This window comes from Buceros rhinoceros, unplaced genomic scaffold (assembly GCF_000710305.1).
Source record: "Buceros rhinoceros silvestris isolate BGI_N320 unplaced genomic scaffold, ASM71030v1 scaffold29618, whole genome shotgun sequence".
Classification (NCBI taxonomy): Eukaryota; Metazoa; Chordata; class Aves; order Bucerotiformes; family Bucerotidae; genus Buceros; species Buceros rhinoceros.
The window spans coordinates 28,868-55,070 of NW_010425723.1; the positions used below are offsets into that span (position 1 = coordinate 28,868).

The following is a 26,203-nucleotide window of genomic DNA, read 5'->3' on the forward strand; positions in this document are numbered from 1 at the left end:
AAGGATAAACAGATACTGAAGTTACTCAAATAATTTTAATCATGACTTGGCTGGTTTATGACTACTTGCCAGGGGCAGATGCATGCTTGAGTAATAGCAGACACGGCAAGAATCTTAACACCGTGATCTGACGACACAGAAAGCATATGCTGTTCACAACGAGGGATAAAACAACCCACTTTACTGCAGGAACACATACTTCATGGTAGTTTGAGCAAGGAAAGACAGAAGTTAAATTCCTTTTCATTCCGGACCATTACTGGTATCAGCACTCTAAATGTGCACACCACTTTACCAGCACAGATCAAAATGTAATCCTTGCTCTTGAAAGCTTCTGGGTAGCTATTTTTAGGAAGTAATATTAGTATCTAAACGCCTGGATGTGAAGAGGAAAAAAAGTCTGACTGGTTCCTACACACCATGAAGGAGAAGTGGGGGAAGGGCAGGGAAGAAAGAGAAAACAGCTTGCAGGGATTTAATGAAGAGTTGTATAAGGTGGTTGTGTAAGGCTCGTGAGCAGAATGGGATTCTGCTTCATTTCCATCAGTTATGACACCATCCTGGCCAGCTAAGAACCTTTTCTATTCTTAAACCCCATTTCAAAATGCTTTTCATTAGTGGTTACTACTTCAGTCATCATTTTCTTCATGGTTGTCGTAGAGACCAGAGTTTCATTTCAGATACGCTAAGTATTCATCTACAACTGGATTCAACAGGACCCTCGCAAAATGCTGCAGAAGGTCAAACATTATCTAAAAACATAGGCCCTAGATATCACTACCTAGGATCTCGAGGAAACCAATGAACCCTGAATTGCCAAACGCTTCACGAATTTTCCTCATCTGATAAACGGAACTGTACTATGTTTATTAAGCAGTCACATACTTGCAGAGTTTTCCTTATTTCTTACCACTTTAAGATACTTGCCAGCTTTGCAAAACAGGGTTTTCAAAACACGATGAAGCCTAGACATACATAGTTTATTGAACACCTGAGTACCAACCATCCTGACTAAGTGAAGGGTAAAAATCACATGCATTGTCTAAGGTATCTCAAATGCAGGTACCGAGTTAAGTTTGTGCAAATAAACTCCAATAGCTACTCTTAAAGGGCTCTTATCTGCAGCATCAATCTGTTGAAGACATTCCTTCCTTCACTTCTTTCTGGGAGCAAGACATGCATTCGCATCAAATTTTACCGTGAGCTCTACCCTTCACATATCAGTTTTTCTTCCTTTTTAAACCTTTCCTAATCACCTTTATTTGGTTCATTCGCCGACACTAGTTTCTTAGGCAGAGCCTGAGATCCTTTCTACTTCGTTAGGTTGCAGAATGGACTACAGAGGAAAATTCTGACTTCCTAAAAGTGCTGCAACTCTTCAGGTTGTTGAGAAATGAAGCTACATCATCATACCCCCACTGCTGTCAAAGCAGTCTTCAGTGCCACAGCCTGACTGTGACCTGAATTCAGACGCTATCAGCAGGGGAAGCACAGGACACCCTGGAGATAGCATATCCTTCTTTTACCACACACCATCTGTCAGCGTATAGTTATATATTCAACAGAAACTCCTTTCCAAAGGTCTCTAACAACTTTTGATTTGCAGTCAGTTATTGCACAGCTGAAGGTACATTTTCCACACCCAGATCATAACTGAGGGGCAGATAACAAGGTAACACAACGACATTTCAGTGTGCTCCCAAGTCCCAGTTACACCAGAACTTAGCTAAGGCACAGCGAGGCCAGCATGTTGCAGGGTGAGCTCGCAGAGTAATAATGAAGCATGAAAGCATCAGATATGCTCTATCAGAACAAACCAGGGAAAAGGCAGGCAAGAATTCTGTATGGGAAATGAACGAGTAATGACAGTTGTGCTTATACCAGTGTACAAGACAGAACACCAACATCTGCAGTGGATGCAAGCAACCAATTTCTACTTTGCAGTTTAATGACTTATTCAGAATCATCCCTTTCCCAGAGCTCAGGAGAGAGCATCTGAGGCAAAAAAATCCTCTTGAAATCCTTAAATGAGGGTGCAAGACTGAATTTTCACACACTCAACCCTGCTAACAACCGTCTATTATCTTTCATCCAAACTGAAGATGCTGATGCAAGAGCAAGCAACTGCAAAACAGGTTTTCCCAGCTACAGGACCCAGTGGTCTTTACTCTCATAGAGCCCAGAACACTTGCCTTCACACTGTGGGATTTAAGTGCTGAGACCCACCCCACATCTCTCACTAGATGTGAAGAACTCGGCACAAGCATGTCAGATTGATTACAAGTATCATCAGTAGCAAAATAAAAACGCAGCTTCTAAGCCATATTTTTTTCTGTGTTCGTGTCTACCAGACAAATGAGGCAGCTCAAAGAAATCTCTAGTTTAATAAGGGAGCACTTTTTTCCCATCTTGCTCCTTCTCCCAAGTAAACATCGCTGCCCTTAATTCCCTTCCTTGTGGCCAAAGCACTACAAGTTTGCTTTTAAACCCAAAAGCAAACTCCTGGCTTTCCTAGGCATCTCTTTCACTTTTCCTCCTCACCCAGAAGTGTTCACCCACAGCCACGAGATGAGACTTCGGACCCAGCCCTAAGCACCATGGTCTTCTGGAGGGCAAGTTTTATAATCAGTCAGGTGATATGAGTAGTGCTAGCAGCTCAGGAACACAACAGCGGTGGCAAACACTGGGCTTGCTCCCAGTTCATTGTTGTTTGTCTTTAGACTCGTGAAACTAAGTCTATAGTTTGGGAAATTAAAGAGAACTGATCATCTTGAATTCACCTGCAAAGCCGAACGGGTGATCTGCTGCCTCAGCTCTTGCTCAACAGCTATTAACTAGTCAATAGAAAATCTTTCCCTGCCAGCCAGCCCAACTTCACCGAGTAGTGTCGATGATTTTTATTTCTTTATGTACTGAGCACCTCAGGGAAACATCACATCCAGGAGTTTGTGTGGAAATAACAGCAGGCTAGTCTCCTCTACTGCAACTTCCCACGTACAGAACAGCAATGTTAAATAAGTCAACAAGATAACTTTTATCACACAGCAAGCACAAGTGTGGAGAGGCATACAGGCACCAAGCCATCCTGCGACATTTAACAGTCACCTAACTCGATTATAAGCTGTAGATTTTGGGGAAGGAGGTGGGGCAGGACAGGTAATTAGATGACAGATCAAATCTCCTAGGCAAAGGCTCTTTCACGAACATCTACTGTAATTCAAAATCAAGGTTATTGGCCAGACCATCTTCATACAATGGAATGATTAAAGGACAAACACACTGAAACCACTTTAACGTGGTTGTGCTGTGTTATGAACAGGAGGTGAAGTAACCACTAATCTTTGTCTGCTTCAGATTATTAAGCCCTGTGAGATAAGGTAGAGAACAGAAAGGAAGGGAATGGTAATCAAGGACATGCTGTGAGGAAACACACAAGCGTTATTTTGTCTCTACTGATGAGCAGCACAGCATTTTGGAATGTCCCCACCCACACCAACTCGCCTCCCCCCCTCCCTCCCCTCCCCAAGTACTTGGCATCAGCTTATAACAGAACACAGACCCTGAATTTAACAAAAACCTGGAATCACCAGTAGCACTTGTTGTTATCCAAAATCTCCCCCGAACGATTCCCCTAAATTTTCGATTAATTCCTGCAGAAGCGCAGGGCTGGTTTTCCACACGTGCAGGAACAGGGTGTCACTGCCAAGCACACCGGCTAAGGAATGCTGTCCCAAAGACAGCGCGACAGTCTGTCTTACCCGCCAGTGACAAAACCCAGTCTCTTTCCTCTCCTTCCTTTGGAAAAGCACAGCTGCCAGAAAAGGCAGCACCCGGGGTGGAAACGGGCTCCGCAGGACCTCATGGAACATGGGAAAAGCGTCCCTCTGTCTCCGCAGAACACCCCACGGGGAAAGGCAGCGCAGGAGTGCCCGGACACCCAGCTGCGACAGGCTGCTTGCTACAGGCTGGGTGTGAAGTTTTGCGCAGGACTGGGCTGCACTCCAGCTGTGAGAAGCAGAGGTGTGGCCGGCGCTTGCCAAACAACCCCATTCAAAACCTCACTGGCAGGTTTTTCCAACACTGGTAAAAGATATGTGGCACCAAAGAGGGGAACCTGGGGTAGGAAGCAGCTCTGGTCCGTGATTAAACTACAACCTCAGAATTCCCAGTGCAGATTTTTCTTGGAGAGCTCCCGCAACCCCATCTAGGACCCGGACCATTTTAAACTCTTTCGGAGTTTCAGCATACCCTAGAAGAATATTTTTAAATAGGAAAATTCCAATCTTACAAGCCTGAAGCCAAGCAGAATCTGTCGTTGCCTGTAGGTGTTCAGCCAAGTTTCATGGAGGCTTGAGCGGAGACACCACAATCTGGTCTGCGTTAGGAAGCCTCAGAGAACATTTATTCACCACCGTGCCTAACCTCTCACTGTGCGAGCAGTCTGCACAAGCCACCCCTTCATTCTCCTTTCCATGTAGCATAGTCTTGGTTCTTCTGCCAAAGGTTCTTGCAAAATCTACAACATAAGGGGCAGATTTTTTATGAGTCTATTGTGGCTTAAAAAATAATTAATAAAGGAAATTGTTTAAAGGAAGCGATTAGTTTATTAACAGCTGTGTTGGCTTGTCTGGAGCATTTCAGTGAAGAACTGAAACTGAAGCAGCAGACAAAAAAACCCCAAAACTTCAGCATTTAAACAATTAGAAAGTGGCAGAGAATGTACGAGAGCCAGTAATGCAGCATGTCCACACTAACGTGAGAACGTGACACACTCAGCAAGGTCCCATTCGTTAATCATTTCCTGTTCTTAGTGTTAGTCACTAGACCAGAATTTGAGAAAATTAATAAAAGCATAGGCAACAAACATTTAGAACACAAACACGTCAGCACTAGTTAGTGAATTCACTGGCTTGGAGCCGATGCACAAGCAAAAAAGCAAATATAATACCACTGCAAAACAGCCAGTAACTGCAGCAAAGCTCTCAAGTGGTGACTAAATGGTACGGTAAAGACAGACACCGGGCTGAAAAGGCAATTTATTCGCATTTCTAGATACCACCGCATTGAAAGTGAAGGGCTATCATATCAGGATTTATTCATCTTCCAAAAAAATCACAGAACCGTAAGTGTGATTTATGTAATCTAACATAGCTTGACTATAAATTACAGGAAAATTGAGGCAGCCTCACACGGGAAGCCAAAAGTGGAGAAATCACACTTATTCTACAACAGTTTAATACAGGCAATATGTAAAGCCTGCACTTTATCTTAGGAGTGCACAACCGTATTTCAGTCAGGCTCACCTGCCTTCTCCAGTGACCTCTCCTCTTGCACTGTAACCTCAACACAGGGATCTCATGTTTATACAGTTTCCTTTCCTCTCAAAAACTGAAAGCTCTTCAGAACACATGCTTAAGGATTGTCTCACAGTCAGCAGATGATCCATCAGCAAACAGTGCTTGTGTGCGGTTTCACCTATCTGCAGACGCTGCTGAAAGCCCACTGAAGAGCCAAAGAGAAGCTACTTGCTTTTGCCGCTTCCTTACAGACTAAGAAACAGGCAAGACAGCTTCAAAGTGAGGCAACAAGGATGGCCTCAAACCTCTTAACTGCTGCTTGGATCAGTATTCCCATAGTGATAAACATCTACATTTTGTTCAGTGATTTTTTTGTCAGCAAGCATGAACAAATGACACCATCACTAACTATACTACGTAGTACTTGAAATACGCTTGGATATCACAAGGGACCCCTTTTGCTCCCAGTAGCAGCGCTAAGAGGAGAGCTGAAAGGCAGTGCATAATTAGAAGAGATGGAGATCCCCAAGGATGCCACTGAGGTTTTAATTTGGGGGGGTTTTGGTGGGTTGGTCTTCTCCTGAAATACCAGTAGAGTCAACTGTCCAATACAGAGACAAGACTCTTCTTCAGGGCTGGTATCTCCCATTTCTGTAGAATGGGAAACTGAAAATCTATATTCTATTTCCAGCTCTAGACTAGTCTATGTCCTACAATTCAAGGAACTGCAAACCCATGAATCTAGTATTTCCTGATTTGGTCACACCGAGCTCAATATCCCTCCCCACCCCAAAACAGCATACCACTCAAAAAAAAAAAAAAAGGTCAGTAATTTTAATGTTCTCTAATAAAGATGTATTTAATGGTGTAAGTCTTTAAAAAACAAAAAAACATTATTCAAGAGAGAATACAAAAGTGGTTTTAGTAGGATTTTGAGAACATTCACAAACATACTATAAACTTGTAGAACTAAAATCCAAAGTTGAGAATTGATGACAGCTCTCAAATGACATGGTTTCATTTATATTACGCATATTAAAGCAGGAGTGATACTGGGAGTGCCTGCACTGGGTCTGACTCCCTGGAGAAAGTAAGGACTACTATACAACACCCCTTCCCACCCCACCCCCCAAAAAAAAAAAATCTATAGCAGCCCAAGAGAAGCTTAACTGCATAATGACTGAAACACACACTGGTTCAAGATATTTATTACAATCTATTGCTTTAGATAAACCTGTTGCATGGTTAGTAAACCCAAACCACATGATAAGAACCAACAACAAAAAAATTACAGCACAAACCACGTCTCTGTAAAGGGGAGGTGAACAGAGGCACAATCTTAACCGTGTAGGTAAGAGCACAATGAAGATCCTCATATGCAAACACAGCTCTCCTGGTAGCAGATAATGAAGGTAAATAAATATCAGACTAACAGTACTAAACATAAGATAGGTAAAAATCAGAGCAATGTTGTTACAACTGTATACAAAGAATACAGGGCCTTTTTAAACACCCTTCTTTCATTCTCAGTGACCTGTAAACACAACTCTCCCAAAGCATCTTCCCTCTGTACCTGAACTAGTATATAAAGATCTATACAGAATGTGCAAATCCAGTATCAGTATTTCTAGGCTCTCTTCTTTAAATAGAAGAAATACAAGGTTAAAAACATTAACACCACAGATTCCCTCTACCCAGCCTTTGCAGAAAGGCAGCAGTAGCAGTACTGCCCAAGACATCCAAGTACAGAAGCAGCAAAACATTGGACCACAAAATCTGTCAGAATGCATGGCATATGAACAATAAATATACAAACGCACGTGGAAAGAGAAAAATCAAAACAGTTAACAAGGGAAACTAAGAACACTGGCAAATGAAAGTGAATTAGGACTCGTCAGCCTACAGCACATCATTCCTAAAAAACACTCATATAACAATGGCTTAAGTAAACCTATGTTAACTGAGATCTGACTACACCCTCGGCAGACAGTCTTTACTCATCTACTCGTTCATTAAGAGGTGTTATCTGGTAGTTACATGCCATACCCCATACTATTCAATAATTATGTATTTAATAAGTATTGCTAGACCAGGATGTTGGGAGTCAATAGCCACTTTGCTGAGTTATTTGCTACTGCTGCCCTTTCATTTTCGCTGCACAGATTCTTTCTGCACCAATCAAACATTTCAATATCCCTCATCCCAATCTGCTATAGATTAAAGTTTGTGGAAAAATAAGTTAGACAAAAATATTACATCATACAAGGAGTATGGTACAAGCTAGTTCTTGCAGTAAAGACTTCTGGCCCAAGAGTAACTTCAAACAGTACCAGCTTGAGTAGAACACAGTTCTAGAGGATTTAAAATAGAGAGATGTTGAAATAGTCTGGATTTTACTTTAATGCTGTAAAGTAAACCAGAGACCAACGAACTTACATAAACAAATCTCAAGGGTAGTCTAGAAGCTCAAGCCGTAACTACAGTACACTCCCTTCAGAAGCTGCTTTACAGGGTGTTCTTTGCTTTTTGGTATAAGTGCAGCTGTGAACTTCTTAGAATAGTCTCTGAACTTCTACTCATGCCAATCATGAATATACTCAGTGCAAACAACACACAAGTTAATTCAATTTACAGCTCTCAGACTAAAGTAAAAACAAAAAAGTTTACTAGTGTATCTACTGTTTGTCTGACTATCTCCTGTAGAACTTCCTATTAGAAGGTCAGGTGTAGCACTGAATATCAATGAAAAGATTCCTCTGGCCAGCACTTAAAACATTGCCATTTGTGAGATGAAAGTAAAATTTTATTTTCTAGGTCTAGAAACAGGCGCAGAAGCCTTCTCTATGCCAAACACCTGGTGATCTCCATGCAACACTGATACAGCTGCAAAGACTTAAGGAATTTTCTTTTTTTGAAGCACTATTTATATACAAGGCCAAATTACAACAGTCACCCGAAGGCAGTAAGTTTTATAGTAAAACCTGATTTGTGGTCAACGCCCAACAGTTGTCTAACAACTTGTTCAAAGTTGGAGTGCAATACAAAACTCACTACAAAAATCAGTTTCTATTCTTCATCTGAGTACTGAGAGGTTCAGCGTAGCTGCCAGCACTGTAACAACATGGTTAAAGTAATTGTCTAGTAGATCAGCATTGCCAGACAAGTGCAGTCGGTCCGCAGATCCAAACGACTTCTGCCCAGCATAAAAGAACCCAGTAACAAGCCTCAGAAGTCTCAGCAGTATCAACTTAAGTCATTGGTTCTGAATTACATACAAACGTTGGGATTATTGACCGTGACAAAGTCAGGTGTCCAATGTGTTGACTTCTTTGGAGCAGAAATAATGCACAACTATTGCATTAGGGTATCGAGCAAATGCACTGTGGAGAGACAGAACATAAAAATCTGTCAATACAAACAGTTTTCCATATTCAAACAAGGACTTCCAAGTTGTGCAGAATCAGAAAAGATGCTTACATGAAAGCAACACTTTCTTATTTAAATTACAGCCTGAATGTATTCTTGAGAAAACCAGACAAAATAATTCTGATTTTTTGAAAGAGTTTTATGATTCAAAAAATAGCATCTATTTTCATTTTATACGCGCACTTCACTCGTAATTCACTGATAACCAGCTAAAGACTGGGTGACGTGCTTGCCCTTCAAAACCTTGTTGAACTTAACGGCATTAGAAAAATCCTAGACAACCAAAACAATACTGCATGTGCAAATTTAAACTCTGATGCCACATGCTGCACACAACAAAAAAATTGTATAGGCACAGAAATAAGTATATTCAGACCTATGTTCATTAAAATGTTTTCAAAAAAGAACCTTTCCCTATCATTGTGAATGCTACCAATATCTCAGAAGGGTTCATATCCACCAGAGAAACAATGAATAAGCTGGTCATGTGGCATTTCACCGGAGCTCAAGGAGGGAAAAAGCAAGCACAAATAAGATTTGCATTCTATATTAACCCAGAATTATCTACTAGGAATGGTAGTAGAACAGTTATTGGCATCTGCCTATCACGTGAATTAGTTCTACCTTCAGATGTCCTAAGATAACTAGGCTACAAAACATAAATCAGCCTGGGAACCACAAAACCATCAGATACAGAAATAACACATGAATCTTAGTTTGAGATTCTTTGTATCATCCTTCTTAATTCTAGTTAAGGCAGCATTCTTAGAAAATTTTCCAAAATTCAGTATGAGAAGCAATTTTTTGCCTTCTAGAGTTGGGAAGCTAGACTCTCCTTTGTTGAAAGCAGGATTAAACTCTTGCTGTGAATTTCACTGACTAAAGCTTTGATGTTTTTCCAGACACTTAGCTGAGCCACATCATTTGTAATTCAAACACTCTTGGAATGTCCCCCTCATGTGGCTGTTCTCTCTGTGCATAAACACACTCTGAGTTTTGCAACATTCTTAGCCTAAGTGTTCCAGATTCATATTTGATTCAGTTTCTCAAGCTTTAAGGTATAGGCTCTCTCACCTGTTACCTATCTTCTTTTTACATACAGTGCACACCTTCTCCTCTGTAATAATGCACTTCACTTGCTGATGCAAGATCCGTTCCTCCTGGACCTAAGGAAGATTAAATTTTTTTTAAAAAAAGCTCAAAAAGGAATGCTTTCTAGTTTGGTGAAACTGAAAAGGGTCACATTCGATGTCCAGTGGCTGTAGCTACACTAGCAAGTTGTACGGCACAGAAGAAGCAGGTCTGTAGTGCAGAGCAGTAGTATTGAACACCCAACACCCACACTGTTCTATGAATTGCAGGATTTTTCTTGCAACTAGTCTGGTCCATAGATGAAGGCATTTTAATGACTAAGGGGTGTTCAGGTGGACTATTGACCTGCATCATGTGGCTTACTTTATGAAAGAAATCCAGTCCATGCTCTGAGATCAGCCTGCAATGCACACCAGAGCACGGTGAGTCCCAAGACTCACAGCAGAGAAATATCCAAACTAAAATGCGTATACTCACAATCTCCTGGAAAACAGACATTCAATCTACCTGATGCACATCGACTAATTTCAGGTGCGCTACAGCACCATCTAGAGGACTCACATTCCGTATAAGGATTAATTTTAATATTTAATTAATTTTAATATTGAACATCTGTTTTAAAAAGCCATTCCAATAAATGACAGGTCATGGGTACTTACTCTCAGAAACTCTGCATGGAGAAGATTCTTGAGTACTTGATTAAATCTTTTCTTCTGAGCATTTTCTTCAAGGACTTTCTCTAAGAAGATTCGAATCTCACTGATCTGTGTATTTGCTGGGAGTAGGTTTATCGCCTGGGGCAAAATAAACTTTGTTAGGAGAAATTTAAAAAATGAATAGAGAACAAAATAGAAGTGGATGCACTTAACTTGACACTTACAATGTTAGCTTGCCTACTCCAGTACCTTCTGTCACCAGTCCAAACCGAGTGCTTTCAATTCTCTTACCTTGGTGGTATCCAGTTTGCTGTGATGTAGTTCCAAAACCTGCAGGGCAGCCTGCAGATTGGCTTGAGGCTCCAGCACTTCCATTTTGATTGGTCCCAGGCAATGAACACTAGGTGGGGAGAGATACATCCGAAGCAGTGACAGATAGACCTGTTGCACAAAAAAAGGGAAGTTCTAAAAGCGGTGCACGCATCCACAACTGACAGCGGTGGTAGAACCCCAGTGATGGTACTGAGTATGCTGCACCCATGCTATTCAAAATTCTGTAGTGCTCATTTAGACAGCTCTTAGCTTACAACAAGGAAAACTGAAGAGTACCAGTAATGCTCAAGGCCTTTCAAGACTTGCATTCTGCACTAAAGTTTTTCTGTAAAAGTAGGTTTAATCATGCCTCCTTCATTTATCTTAAATGACTTATTTACAGTCTTTAGAAACCAATACTTCATTGCTTTTTACCATTAGCTTTTCTGTAGATGTACGTGGAATATGCACACAGTATTTTGTCTTCTGAATTCCATCGAACTTTAGCTACAGAATATATGCTCAAATCCAGTGATACGGTAACATTCTTACCAAAAACAAATTTAAAAAATAAAAATAAACCCCAAAGCAATAATCTAGTAATTCCTAAATTCCAAGAGACATAGGCTCCTGTCCACCTAGACAAACCCTGAAAAAGTCTATACAGAGCAAAAGCTTTAAGTCTATAAATGGTGTGAATAGTCTAATACATCCTTACTGAAAAGGAAGACTGCAAAGACAAAGCTACTTACATCTTTGTTGCCATCTTTGTTTCTGTCATAATGTTTATGGCAGTAGCTAGAACAGAGAATATGAAGCGAAATGCAGACACAGTTTTGGAATCCAGAGAACAAATCCACAGAAATTAACACTTAAATGCCTTGATTACTAAAGCCACGCAAGTTGGGCAGCAGTACATCTGATTCTGACAATTAATCACGTTGCACAACAAAATTACACCATTTACTCTGCATTACAATGCTGAGAAAAGTAAGGTTTTGTGCAAGTCTCCCACTTCCAATCAACTTAAAAAGCTTTAATGCAGAAAATAGATTTAATTCAGGTGTGTAAAAAAGAATAAAAAAGATGTCTCCAATCAACACATCATAGCATAAAAATATACACATAAATACATGTAATTACTGTATCTGAATCACAAAGAGAAGGTGCTCATTTGTGTACACTGCATACCAAGGCTGAACATCCTCCAACAGGCATTTGCTGAAACAAGCTTTAAAAAAAAGCTATGTTGAACTGGCCCCAACATTCAGATATTCCTGCCAGTATCGGTTAATTCTATTTTCGCCTAAGCACTTCAGATTCACTCAGAAGTTCCCTGACACCATACATCTAGCAAAATGTCCTATCTTTCCTGAGTGGATTCCACTAACTGAAGGAGCTTAACTTCGCATCTTGGCTGAATGCCTCTCCACAGAGAAAGGAAGCAAAACACCATACAGAAGTTCACAATCTAAGAACATGCGGAAACAAAGAACTCAGTGATGACAGTCATATTGCTCTAAAGCGCAGTAACAAAAGAGCATGAAAAGGTAAACTTCATGGGGACAGCATCATCATCTGTAATGAACAGATACCTGGAAGCCCCTAAAAGTCAATAGAACATAGAAACTCAGAAGATCCTGAAGGCTCATAGTATTCACACTCCAGATACAGCAACATTTCACTACACATCCTATTCATAGGGCAGCAAGCAAACTAAGTCTTGCAAGGAAAAAAAAACCAAACCCTTACTTTTCAGCCATGTTGGTGTCCTTCAAAACATGAACATAAATAAACAGAGCTTGCTCATGCTTCCCCATACGACCCAAGAGCAGAGCACGTTCTTCTAGGAGACCTAGTGATAGCATGAAGGATTAGTCAATAGCTACACTGAGAAACAACAACATGAGCTCCATTAATGACCTAACAGAAGGAACTATCAACTGTAGTATGAGCACAGGTTAGTTACAGAGACTGTAATTCTACTTCTCACTAGTTTCAGTAACATTTTATCAATTCTTAAAAAACCTTAAAAACCCAACAAAATTCAGATCTGTTGAGCAATTCAGGCTCATCAAAAGGTTAAGCTAAATATTTAAGTGATGGCAGATCTCACAAGGTCTTGGGCAAACAGTTACAGAAACCTTGCAGAGACTGGAAAACTCAACTGTGCCATCAAAACCAGAGTTAGTATGCACTAGTATACACACCAGTGGCCTACAACGACGGATATAGCCACCATTTCTGTTTCAAGTTACCTTCCTACAATAAGTGAGGAGGTTTTGCTGTACAATTCAGTAAGTTAAATTAACTTATGTAAACTGAACTCACCATCAAAGGGGAAGTCACTAATCAGTCGACTAGGTTCATACCAGCTGGACTTCTCCAGAAAAAGTAGAAGCTTTTTCCGGTAATCCCCCAAGTCTCCTCCTTCCTCCCCAGCAGGCACTGGAGTTTTACCTATATGGAAGAAAACAACATAAACTACAGTATTACAACTATTTCACTACACTATTACACAGATGTCGTCAAACAAACAAATCATTATGAAGACGCAAATGTTCATGAAACTGTTAGATGGGCTTGGATTCCAGCGCACCTGCCAAATTACTTCAGCTCCTTAAAACACCTCAAGTGGCTGGTTCAACAATAGACTCAGATAGTTATTCAAGACCCTTCCCTACCCCTTAATGTGCAGAATTCAGGGAGCAATAGCTGCCATTCCACTTAATCATGAACAGTGTCACTTGGTCCCTTAAGGTCTCCAGGGAGGCAATGAGCTAGACTTCCCTACAAATCCACAACTTCTGTTGTTCCAGTTACTTTATCTCTTGGGCTTTCTTCTTCTGGATGTCAACATGGAAGGCTTACAGCAATACACCGTGAACGCTCCCCTGTGCTGCCCCATGCCCCTCGTCTTCCCACCTCTTTAGAAAAGGCTAAACATACCTGCAGGGAAAGAATTAAGATACTCTTTCATTAAGCCCTGCACTTTCTCACAGTACAGCTGGATCAGACAGTTGTGAAAGTCTGCACCAGTTTCTTCCCAGACATGAATGATGTGTTCCTGTAAATACAGGTTCAGTTATAGACACTTCTTCTGGGAAACAATTTGTAATAAGCAAGCAACAGTTCCCTGCTTGTCTTTACCAAGCCTGACTTCAGAACTTAATTTATTTTAATTATTTTTTTCTTTCCACAACTTACAGCAAAGCTACCATCCTCCGAGACAACATCACGCTTCAACACCTGGAGAACTAAAGCCTTACATGCAACTTGTGGTACTGAATGTAATCCACTAGTAGGGATTGAGTTCTTACCAGATAAGGAATAGTCAAGCTTTTAAAATTTTCTATCAAGAAACTGAGCACTTTGTCTCGTGGCAAAGCTTCCACTTCAGGGAGGTCTTCTGTAAATATCTGTTAAACAAGAATTTATTCACAGAATGGTGAATTTTAAATTTAAGTGCCACAGTGTATATTCTCTGAGGCACTGAAGTCCAGCACATCACCACGTATGTCCAAAAAGCAAGCACAAGAAGTATAAAAAAATTTGAGCAATTTATTCAGGCATTCAGAAGTTCTCTCACATCTGAAAGGATTAACAAACGTTCCTACTTCTGCCTTAGTTAATACTCTTTTACAGTGCCAAACACTTCCCAAATACAGGAAGTCAATTCCCTATCAGAGAAGAAAGGGAAAATAAGAAAGGCAAGCTAACATTTGACATTTAAATACTCAGTTAGGCTCTTGTGTAAAAAGCGTTACAAGATTAAGGGTTCCTAGCTACTTACTACAGGGTAAAGTATGCCAAGAACGGAAAAACATTAAGAAAACCAAAAAGGCTGTCCTGCTCTATCAACTGTTAACCTTATCACAGTACTGAACATAGAATATAGAAGTTATATATTTAATTTGATTCAGCATTAACACGGCTTCTTACATTGAGCTCTCCCAATTCCAAATACTGCTCTAAGAATCTCAGGGCAAGATGCCTGTTTCAATCACACTTACCTTCAGTCCATCTTCAGGAAAATCTCTTAACACCCAGACAGAGTAGGAAAATACCAAGTGCAAGTTCTCTGTACCTGAAATACAAAAAGCAGGAGTGCTCAATGTTAAAATCCTGAAGATCTATCTACTCACAACACAAGCAGATGCTTTCAGAGCCAGCAAAGCTTAATTTAAAGGAAGAATCAGGTCTGATGTTTTCCTCTCTCAAGTAGAACATACATTCCAGGTCACAATTTCATTACTTTGCAACCATGTTTTCAAAGAGAAACAATTCAAATACTAAGCACCACCAAATGTAAACTATTCAAACCAAAACCAAGCTCAGTTGTCATAACTGCATTCAAAAAGTCTTCCCTTAGATTTGTTTTTAATTAGGGTAGAAAAAGCTTTTCACTTGTATAACTTCCTTCAGTGGAAGGTGTCCCTGCCCACAGCAGGGGGAGTGGAACTTTAAGTGAATCTTTAAGGTCCTGTTCAACCCAAACTATTCTGATCCACAATTTCCAGTCTGCCAGTCTAATGACTTCTATATAAAATGGTCAAATACTCCATAACAGGTAGTAAAGCAACATAGTACTGAAGTAACTGGCACAGAAACTACATGACAGGTAATAACTTCTCAGCTTTTAAGAATATTTAGGACCTGCCTCTTGAAAAGAATACTTTTATTTTACAAACTTTGTGAACCAAATTGTTCAAACGCAACAGAAAAAACATTACTTTCCCCTTACCTTCCTGATCAGAACCACTGAGGTAGTCACTGCTTGAATAATGCAACACCACCACTATAGAAGAAACAGAAACCTAACTAACCCTATAAAAAGGCAGCTGCTGTTTGCTTTTCTTCATCCCACAGTATCGTCAGGAGTAAGTTACTTAAAAGACCACAGCTGCAAGCCTGGAAGAAATTTAGCTACCTAAGAACTATTTAAGAACATTTAATTAAATGCCCCCAAAACTTATACACAAGAGATGACTAAAGAAGAATTTCTGCTTCAATGTAATTGAAAGCAACTAAAAAAAAAACACAGGTAAAAAAATTAATAATAAATTACTACTTAGAAGCTCATAACTACAGAAGCCTCACGAAGGGAGCAGAGGGAAAAATCTGTAGAAACACCATAGTCTGAAATGCTCAAGGGACTCCCAGAAATACCAATTAATCAAGACAGAATGGGCAGTACAGTTAAACAAACACACATGGTGTTACATTTCTGCTCTCTACTTGGGGCAGGCAGGGGAAGAATCTGCAAGTGACACTAGTGTAAAACAATCCATTTACTAGCAATAGTTAATTTTCTAGGCTGTTTCCACTGTATTTCATTACTCTGAAGTGAACAGACTCAAATATCCTTTATCGGTTTTAAAAAGCTGAGCAGGAATCATAATTTTCAGGAGGTCCTGAAAGAGGGAAGCCCAGAAGCCTAAAAGAAATTTAACAATGTGCCAAGATGTTAGAAAATTATTCCAGACAACTTGGATAATTATAGGTCTTAAACATCATCAATCTCAGGTGAAACAAATGAACAGCTGACATAGGTCAACCCAGACGAATTTATCAAGATGACAAAATTTTTTAAGTAAGATTAGAAGTTTGTTTTGTAAAGCTGTGTGCTTAATATAACATACCTACACTTCTCTAAGATAGAATTTCCAAATGACTACATATAAGAGAAAGACACAGCACAAACGGGAAAGGTCTCAATGTCATTGCAAGTAATGTATTATCACTGAATAATCATGTTGCTAACAGAAGCCAGCAGCGCTTAAAAGAAGCCATTATAGAAAGAAAATACCTAATTTTGCCAACAGCATGACTAGGATATGAACAAAGGTATTTCCCTCAAACTACTCACTCCAGAACTAGTAGTGTGATACTTTTAATCACAATGAATAGTCAACCAAGCAAGTTCCTACCATGATGCTGTGATCAACAACTACAATCTCCAGGTCATTAGCTAGATTTACCTAAACACAGAAAACAAACTCCATATAGGATTCTTCATCTCAGGAAAGACACTACAAACCCCAGCAACTGGAATTTATACTTTCAACTGGAAAGCCTAACCCAGAAGTTAGACTTTTCTTTTTGTCAGTGACAGTAAATCATCACTGGAAGAAAATTCAAAATACAATGGCACCTCTTCTACCAATGGAAATTTTTATCAGAAATGTTTTCCAGTAAGATATTCAAGTTTCAAAAAGACACTCATGAACTATTCCTTGAAGTCTGCATTATGCAAGAAACCAGACAAGATGACAAGGATATCCTTTAGCTTGACAGTCTCTGGAAAGTTGCAGAACAGTAGAATAACCACTAAGCCCAACAAGAGTAACACCTTCACAAAAACAATGCTCTCCTTCACACTCACCCAAATGCTGCAGATATTGCACTGTCCTCTCATGACCCTTCAAAGGCGAGTTGGCTTTCTTTGACTGATCCACCAGTACCTGCAATGCTTTCAGAACAACAAAAAGGTTCATTCCTTCATAATACCAAGTATTATTCCAACTTGAACCACAAAAAAAAGTACATTTTTTCCTGTACTGCTACTGAAGATAAAGCAGAGTTTTGTTTTAAACACGCGGACCAAACAGGTAACAGGAAGACCTATTTAATCGCAAGACAGACCCAGAAACAAAGCATCTTCAGAACATTGCCTGCTCACTGAAGAAGAGTTAAAAATATTAGGAACACATGCTCCAACCCCTTCTCATCTATCTCCCCACCCCAACCTCATACCTACCTTTCTCATGCAGACCTTTCTTCTCATACAGTATTATCAGCTCACTATATTTGTGCGCCTTCTTTAGTACATGCTCACTCTCCTCAATATGGCAGTGATTGTTCTCCAGACGTAGCAATGGTGCCACCAGTGCTACATTTGTCTGCAAGCAAAAAGGGAGCACTTAAACATATTTCTTACGTGCACCTCCTAAGCTTACAGTACAAATCATGAGTTGGAAGAGATAAAAAAAGAAGCCTTATAGCATAAGAAATAACAGTTTAACATCACAGAGTCAGGCTCATTTTCATTTCCATAATTTCTCAGGACAGAAAGAAATCAATATATCAGAGCTATCACCCTTCAAGACTAGAGGTCAACTTTGAAAAACACTGTTGACAGCAAAGATTGTACTCTCTTGCAAAACATTACAAGGCAACACCAGAAGCATTCACTAGAACTTAAAAATACACAGGCATGGCCACATCTTTTGACGGAAGCAGTGACAAGAAACAGACATATCTGCTGCATCCTGTGAAACTACTTCCTGACCAGTGACCAAACTTGCTAACAACGAAGTTTCATATATCATTTTTAAACCAAAGACAGACAGTTGTGTGAGAATTTCTGAAGCAGCTCCTTATACCCTCCTTCTTAAACTTTTCAGCCTGAAATTCCAGCAGAGCTTGCATGGTAAAAGAAAAGCCTCTAGGTCAGGCAGAAACTAACATGGAGGTAACACTTTAACAGGGTGGTATCAATGATTTGTAGCAGCTTCTTTTTGGATTTGATCGTGGGTGTTCCTTCCATGAGGGGTGACGTACTGGACTGATGGTCTGAATCATTTAGCTTCTTCACCAGCTGACTTCTTTTCTGCATGACACAAGTAAAATTTTAACAGGAAAAGACCATGGATTTCTCTACTCCACCTCAGCAAATATAACCCACTAAGTAAAAAGACTAAGCTAAACCAATTTAATAACTTGTTTTAATCAATTGTTCCTAAATAATTTTTATTTACATCACCTTTCCAACCACATTCAGGCATATATTTGTTTTGGAAATTTAAGAGTTTTGCAAGATGTCCAGAGTCTTGAGAAAATAATCAAAAGGAAACTCCGTTAACCTGAACAGTTTAGAGAAGCCAGGAAATATTTCAAACAGTTGGAAAACAAATAATTTAGGTTTTTAATTACTAGGCACAAAAAAAAAAGCTATCCTTCAGACACAAGCTTCCTTATAGTCTGGTAAGAATGGCAACAGAACAATTCAGATTCCAGTTACAAAAAAAAAAATAAATAAAGAGGACAGGAAGTTACAGTACCCACTACCTCCTCTTCTACCTTTTAGAATGCCCTCCACAACAGTCACCAAAACCAAAAGCTCAAGAGAGCTCAAGTCCTCTTCAGAAAGCTACTAGAAAGAAAATACCGGACTCGTATTCAGATCTGGTCCACAAGTAAATTTTGTCCAGTCCTCACAAAAGTAACATGTGATGTCTCCCATATATCTGTGGTACACCTCACATCTTCCAGTTAACCTTCCTGCTTTCTCAGGAACTGCTGCCATAGTTTCCAACCATGAAGACAGCCCCATTAAGGGCTAGCATGACAGAGCTGGAGTAGGCATACGGCTTCCTGCAAACCAACAAATACCAACGTATGCTAAAACTGAGTAACTCTGCTCTAAAAACAGATATAGAAGCACTCACTTGAGTTAGGTAGTCTATCAGAGCTAAATGTGCCTTCTCCAGCTCTGCCCCAGAGAGCCCTGGCAGGGGGTTGGGATACTGTAGCTGTTTCCTGTAATCTGTGGGCAGGAGGTCAGGATACAGACCCATCACATGAGTGGGATCTAAGCAAAAAATAACTAGCATTAGTAACCATTCATAACATCATTTTTGCAAACTCTTCAATGTATGTAACCTTTGAGCAAGCTTAGCTTTCCAAGTGAGCTGTTCATAGTTAACTTTATGTCCACAGGGTTCCAGATAATAAAATTTGCTTATTACAGAAAAGAAGCTAAAACAAGGCAAAAGAAGCAAGAGAGGCTGTGTCAGAGTCCAAGCACAAGTTCCAACCTGTGTGCTTGGCACACCTGGAGGACAAGCCATTATTACAATCCTCTTGCTGCTCTTCTTGCAGAATCCCAGAATTAACAACTCTGACAGTAGAACAGGATTTCTATGAACAAGCCATGTTTTAAGAGAAGATTTATTGTGCTTTTGAAAGAAGAACAATCAGTAACTAACGAGCATCCGATTTCAGGAAGTTTAAGCAAATTCAGAACTACTTTCCTCCAATTTAAGTTCAAAGTACTTTGAGTTCTCAGTCCTTTTCTTTCATTGTAGTTTTCCAAAGCAAATCAGCATCTTAAGTGCCATCAAAACAAGTAGAAGTCCCAGGTTTAAATGCACAAGGGATGTGCTGTCACCATTAAGAGAATCGCAGTATTAAACACTGTTCTATGGTACAGTCCAGAATTCAGATGTTCTTCCACTAATACTAGTACAAACCAGTGGAATGGCATCAGAAACAACTTTGACTTCCAACAGCACAGAGTAAGTTTCCTAGCTTCAGCAGCTTGGTCCAGGAAACAGGGTTAATGGTCCTCAGTTTGGTGCGAGTCCAAGGATTCAGGAAATCTACAGGGGTTCCTTATTTTTCATTTCAAGCCACAAGTTGTCTTTTGGCAGCTGCTGAAACCCTCAATTTCAAGTGTCTGTGTACATGCTATGCATGCTGTGAAATAGCCTACACTACAAATCTATCCCACACAAAAGCCAAATTCATTTCACTGATTTAAGTTAATTAAGTACTACAACCAGTTTTGCAAAAAAGCTAAATAGCTGCCTAAGCTATTTGCCATTCACAGGAGACTGGTCTGCACAAGACACCGTTTTAAAACAAACAAAAAAATACAACACCAAAAAACCTCCAAACAACACCCCCCATCCCCCAATAGCCCATGAGCTTATTTCATTCCTCCTAATCCAGACATCTCAGTGCCAATCCAAGCATTTACCTGTACCGAGCTTGGCAAAAACTTGCATGGATTCATCAAAGCGCTTCTGGCAGAAGAGGTTGAAGGCAAAGAGGTTCTTTATGTGGTGAATTTGCTGTCGCTTCTCACTATCTGAATCATCTTTCATTTCCTACACAGATACAAATCAATGAACATTAAAAACTATTTGGCCTCACAAATAAGAATAAAACAGTCCGTGGAAATAACAGACATATTATCCTTTAGAGAGAGTAAGAAAAAAGATCTCAAGTGAACACTTCTGATGGTAATTCTCAGATGTTATGTTTATTGAGATAACATGGAAGTGTTGAAAGCCTCCTCTGCTTATCTATATACTCGTTATCTACCATAGCAACTACCTGTTCATTCATCTGCCTTTTCCAAGTTTTTTCAGGTTATAAATACAAAGCCCAATTAATTTTAATGTAGCTCCAGGAAATTTTCCAGAAACAAGAAAATCCTAAAACAGTTAAGAGCAATATTATTAAACAGACTGTTTCAGCATCTCTATGAAATTATTATGTTTCAGGAATAATATGGAGGGCCATTACAAAAAAACCCTGGTCATTTGAAAAAACAAAAACCACACATCTCCAAGTAAACCTGTTTGCAAGCAGTCTGAAGGATTTGCAGAACAGTCTGCAGTAAGTCTAAAAGAAGGTAACCAATTAAACAGTTAAGAGAGATAATCTTTCGCATATAAGATGATGTTTCAAAATCAAACCCACAATAGATCAATGGAGAAATGGCAGCACAAAACTAAAACTTAAATCAAGAAAGGCTAGAATTTACTCGTTTCTGCAGAGTGGCCAGTAGAAAGGTTAAACTCTCTGGACTAGCTACAGTCAAGCAGAAAGCAAGAATCTTTTATGTACCTTTGCACAAGTGCATTTACTGCAAACCAAAAGATTTTTGAGTACTTACTGCCAACTGCAAAGCCAACTCAAACTGCTTGTCCTGCAGAAGTTGCTGGATCTGTGTGGCTATGGACACTGGAATCAGCCGCCAAACAAAGTGATTACTTGCCACATATATAATATTTGTGCTGTAAACAAGACAAAAAGAAAAAATCAGTTACTGAGATGCAGCACTGAGAAAGAAGCAAACCCTATCTGAAAAATTCCTGGTTAATACACACGTGGATCAGATACAAGGGCAATGTGAACAATATCGCAAAGCAGAAAGCAGAAGAATGTATCTCCCGTGATCAGAAATTCTCAAAGACACTCAACTCTATCATTTACTCCTCGTGGTATGGCCTATACCCATCTGTTCATAAAAAACAGACTGTTTCAAAGCTATTTTTAAATCAAGAGAGTTAGAAAGGCTCTTCCTCTCCCAGTTTTTCAGAGTGGTACCATACACCCAGAGAGCCCAACAAAAGTAATAATCAGTTATACTCAATACCCTCCAGAGGTGATGAAGCGTGGTCTCTGCAGCTCGATACTCTGCACCAGCAGCCGGGGTTCAAAAGTGCGGATCTCCACATACCTTGGCAGAACAGCAATGATGTAGGGAGGCTGGTGTTCTATTAGTGAAACAAGTGAAAAATGTGTTGATTGTTCTCAAGATTCCCTGAAACAAGCCATGACTCAAAGGAAGGGTTCTCTTCGATTTTTTATTTTCTCCCTTGAAATGCGTCACTTTCCAGCTTATTAAAACGCAAAGCCCAATACTGACAGCAATTTGCTAATGGACTACTACCAGGAGTTTTGTTGTGCTTTCAACACGAGGAATTTCTGTGGTGCTCAGGTGCCCACACTACCTTCCATGTAAAATCTTGCCCCTTTATGAAAGATACGCAATATGCCTATTCTCTGAGAAGGAGACGGGCATACAGACTTACAAACAAAGAACGGAAAGAAACAAAACTCAACACATGAAACCTTCCACAGAGCACAACTTGAAACACTTTAGAAACTGTCACACTCCAAATCCAGCTAGTTTCTACATGCTGGGAACACACAAATTCTGTCACACACGAAGGAATAAAGATGTAAATGTTAAAAAAATTACTGCTGATTCTCACCCATGGCAATAGGAATATCTGTCCAATTCAAGGCACATTTCTGAGTACAGATCCCTTCTTCGTTGAGCACAACTGTTAGATCATCTTGGCCAACTGCAACTTTGCCATCTGCTACAGGAGCTACCAGTGGTTCCAGCTGCTTCCCTGTAGGAAACAGTTCTTTGATGGATCCTTTACCATCCACCTAGGACAATAAAGAAAATCAATCAATGGTTTTCAAAACAACACTGAGTTCATTGATTTCTAACACCAGAGCCAATCCAAAGACGACACTTGGATAGCAAATTTTCACCCTCATTCCTTGAGCAGCTGCACAATTACTCATATCACTAGAACGACGGGAATCAAAATCTAGCAACAGGCTGCAGAAAGGCACCACTACTTTTGTAAGCAGTATCAGTTTGAAGCGACTGTAAGAGTAATGGTGCAGTTTTCCTGTCAACTACAGATCAGTGTTGCCACCCATGTCTGTATGTTTGGTGCACTTCACCTTCATCTCATTTTCCTAAATATCAGAAGTCAATTGGAAAGGCAGAAAAGAGAATCAAATATAGCTGTCAAATGAAGCATTACTAGAAACTGTAATGCTAAATTAACGACAGGAAGTTTAGAGACTTTCAAACTGAAACGACTGGAGTTCAGCAAGAAAATCAAAAAAAGAAAAAAGGTTAAGCTCCACTGTCTGCCAAATAAGAAGATATTCTTGGTCTTTTTTCCCTTTTAGAGCTATCACCCTTTTTAATACATTAAGTAAAATGAAAACTGAGCTTAGACAGACTGCTGCCAAACCAAAATATACCTTTTCCAATTCCTTTTTTCTGCAAAAGCTTCAAATACTGGTTTCAACAGCAATAAACAGAAGATCACTTCCCAGAAAACATCAATTTAAAAGGACAGACTTAAGACTGACCTATCCAAAACTACATATAAGCAAGAGTACCAGCTGCTATTTTTCATTACTGTGTGTTAGCTAAACCCCTGAGCACAGGAGCAACAACCATAGTGTTTACTGCTATTCAAATCCTCTCAATCGGTGTATTCCAAGCCCCAGTCTTACCCGTATCAGGTAATAGTCCCTCTTGAAGCCTACACAGATGGAGTTTTCACACCAGGCCATAGACTTGGGTACATCAGGTACACTGAAGTCTCCCTGAGGAAAACAGGTCAAAATGGCTGTTACAAGAGAAAACCAAAAGTCAAATCTGGCAACGCAAAGTGTAACAAGCGGCGCTACTGTTGACACTGCATTCCGCACCACACATGCCTGACTTCTGCTGGTAAAGAAATGGCAGTATTCAACTAAAATGCGAGATTTGTGCACAGTAAAGAGATGTGCTCTGAGTGAGCTGGTACCTTTCTAGAAAAGCAGCATAGCTGAAAAGTGCTCTACCCATTTCCACTGGTTATTTTTATCATTCTGGTTCTCACAAGTGCAATTCTCTAAGTTTGTCAATAACTACCTTCTGACTTAACCAGATACCTGGAAAACTTTGAGTTGAGTGGACCCATTTCCACAGTGTTCTTGTTAGGCATACATTTACAGAGGTTCCACACTAATACATTTCAGTGGCTTACAAGTCTACTATAGCCTGAGTGTTAAAATACAGAATGCAGCCTTGCTTTAATTTAGGAAACTATATTAACACCATTAATAGTGACTGTAGCCACATATTTTCACTTCTATTCTCTGCTTCATTGTTAAATCACTGCAGAGAGTCAATGCTTGGAAGCAAGCAATAAAGAGCAACTACACTCCCTGCTAAAGCAGGCTAGACTACAAAGACAACACAACTCACCTGTAGCTCATGGAACTCTCTGTCCTTCCAAAAATAAAGTTGTAGCTTCTTCCGCACTGCCACACACATTCTCAGCACCTCTTCCCCTGTATCTGACTGCTGTGAAAACAGACAGGCCTAACTCTTACGCACTCATAAACTAAGAGGAAAGTAAAATAATGCAAGGCTAAAAGGATCCTCAGCCTGAAGCAAAGCTGTCAGCTGAAGAGCATCTTTATACATCCATGCCAGACAGGCACTCCCTCAACAAGGAAGCACAGAGATAAGAGGGGCAGGATACTTAAAAATGAATTTTGGCAGGGATTGGACACCAAGTAAACAAACAAAAAAAGAGCACCAAAGACATGCACAAACAGAAGATAAGTAGAGAGCTATCAGTCTAGCCCTGACGACTAGGATAAACAGCTTGAACTCTATGCAGTATAGGAGGGGAGGAAATGGAACAACACAAAGAGTGTGTTACACTGACAGATAAAAACATGAACAGCTGTTTAATATTCCAGCCAATTAGAAAAATTCCCTAACAAGAAATACTAGCAAAGCTAAGTGCCTGTACACACAAACAACAAGGCACTTTGGAATGACCAGATTTAAAAGTGCTTTGAAAGACATCACTAGTTTTAACAACTATTAAACTTATTACAAAATATTTAACGCTGAGCTCCCATGGGGCAGAGATAAAGTGACGAAGAGCACTAAGCCATCTCTTCTGCTTAGGAGTAAGACATACCTGAATGACACAGGTAGGCTGAGAAACCCACTTGGATAGAAATGAGTCACTTAATAAACCACAGCATGTGAACAGAGAATTGCTGTACCTTATGCAACCATTTTATGGCCCAAATCTACCACAACTGCCCTGGAATTCCTTGGGCCAATACAGTTTAACATGAACAAAAATGCAGCAAAAACCGTAATGGAGATGCTTGGTGAAGGGAACCACTATGAGGTAGTACACTGGCAATTTAAACGAAGGGAATGGCTTTTATACTGAAGACCTTCCAAAAAAAGAAAAAAGACAAAGGATACTACAGGATAAAAATGCCTTGAAGTTTTGTATCAGGAAATTAAAGGCTACAATCACAATAGGCACAGGAAGATATCTTATGAAGTACAGGAAGAAAATTAAGGTGATTACTTTCAAAATTCCTGCCTTAAGCAAAGCTTCAACATCGAATAGGTACTAATTTTAAAAAGCACTAGTACAAGCAACTTGCATGTAACACAAAATTAACAAACCTAATCTATACAGCAACACGTGTCATGTTCCTCCTCTTACCTGAAGATCACAAGTGAAGAGAGATGCACCTTTTGCCTTAGAAACCGTAGTGATTTGTTGAAATGTCAACAGGTCATGGACATAAATGTTATTTTCTGTTTTAAATAAAATTCCAGTTATTATTCACTATTTAATACATGTAGAGCTCGCTGCTATTTCAAATAAGTTATCACATTTTATGTTTACATAAAAAGAACTTGTGAAACTAAGCTGCAAGAAAGGAAAATGACAGTTTTCCCAAAAGCTGAAAAGTAAGTGATAAGGCACATAGAAATGCAAGACAATAAATGCAGAAAAGATGACTAACACCACCATTGGTAAAATTACGTGAAGGAATTTAGAACAGGTCCTAATCAAGCAAAAGAAGTGGGGAGTGGAAGGGACCAGAGTGGAGCAAGTGGAAGACAGTATGAACAGAGGCCATTTTGAACTGGCTCCTGAAATTAGTGAAAGTGGATGGTTGCAAATGGGGGGTACTGTGGTCAAGGTTTTGTACGCACGAGGACGCAGGCAGCAGAAATCTACACATGCTGGAGTCGGAAGAGATGGGCCT

At 39.8% G+C, this 26,203-nt stretch overlaps 2 protein-coding genes across 2 annotated transcripts in view; both read right to left on the reverse strand.

The window, feature by feature from the left end:
* The window catches only part of PLA2G4F (phospholipase A2, group IVF), a 23,135-nt gene extending 19,266 nt beyond the window's left edge, over positions 1–3,869 (reverse strand). The window contains exon 1 of the mRNA XM_010141251.1: positions 3,759–3,869. Within this exon, the coding sequence (XP_010139553.1) occupies positions 3,759–3,869 (111 nt within the window). The remainder of the gene's footprint in view (positions 1–3,758) is intronic.
* Positions 3,870–6,490: 2,621 nt separating this feature from the next.
* The window catches only part of VPS39 (vacuolar protein sorting 39 homolog (S. cerevisiae)), a gene marked incomplete at its 5' end in the record, with an annotated part of 22,576 nt that continues 2,863 nt past the window's right edge, over positions 6,491–26,203 (reverse strand). Inside the window, 21 exons of the mRNA XM_010141252.1 lie at positions 6,491–8,677; positions 9,798–9,889; positions 10,475–10,609; positions 10,763–10,912; positions 11,536–11,581; positions 12,536–12,638; positions 13,115–13,243; positions 13,733–13,850; positions 14,104–14,202; positions 14,797–14,870; positions 17,169–17,255; positions 17,544–17,685; positions 18,252–18,395; positions 19,234–19,376; positions 20,547–20,676; positions 21,471–21,591; positions 21,954–22,074; positions 22,576–22,759; positions 23,633–23,725; positions 24,372–24,470; positions 25,651–25,745. Of these exons, the coding sequence (XP_010139554.1) occupies positions 8,602–8,677; positions 9,798–9,889; positions 10,475–10,609; positions 10,763–10,912; positions 11,536–11,581; positions 12,536–12,638; positions 13,115–13,243; positions 13,733–13,850; positions 14,104–14,202; positions 14,797–14,870; positions 17,169–17,255; positions 17,544–17,685; positions 18,252–18,395; positions 19,234–19,376; positions 20,547–20,676; positions 21,471–21,591; positions 21,954–22,074; positions 22,576–22,759; positions 23,633–23,725; positions 24,372–24,470; positions 25,651–25,745 (2,381 nt within the window). The remainder of the gene's footprint in view (positions 8,678–9,797; positions 9,890–10,474; positions 10,610–10,762; positions 10,913–11,535; positions 11,582–12,535; positions 12,639–13,114; positions 13,244–13,732; positions 13,851–14,103; positions 14,203–14,796; positions 14,871–17,168; positions 17,256–17,543; positions 17,686–18,251; positions 18,396–19,233; positions 19,377–20,546; positions 20,677–21,470; positions 21,592–21,953; positions 22,075–22,575; positions 22,760–23,632; positions 23,726–24,371; positions 24,471–25,650; positions 25,746–26,203) is intronic.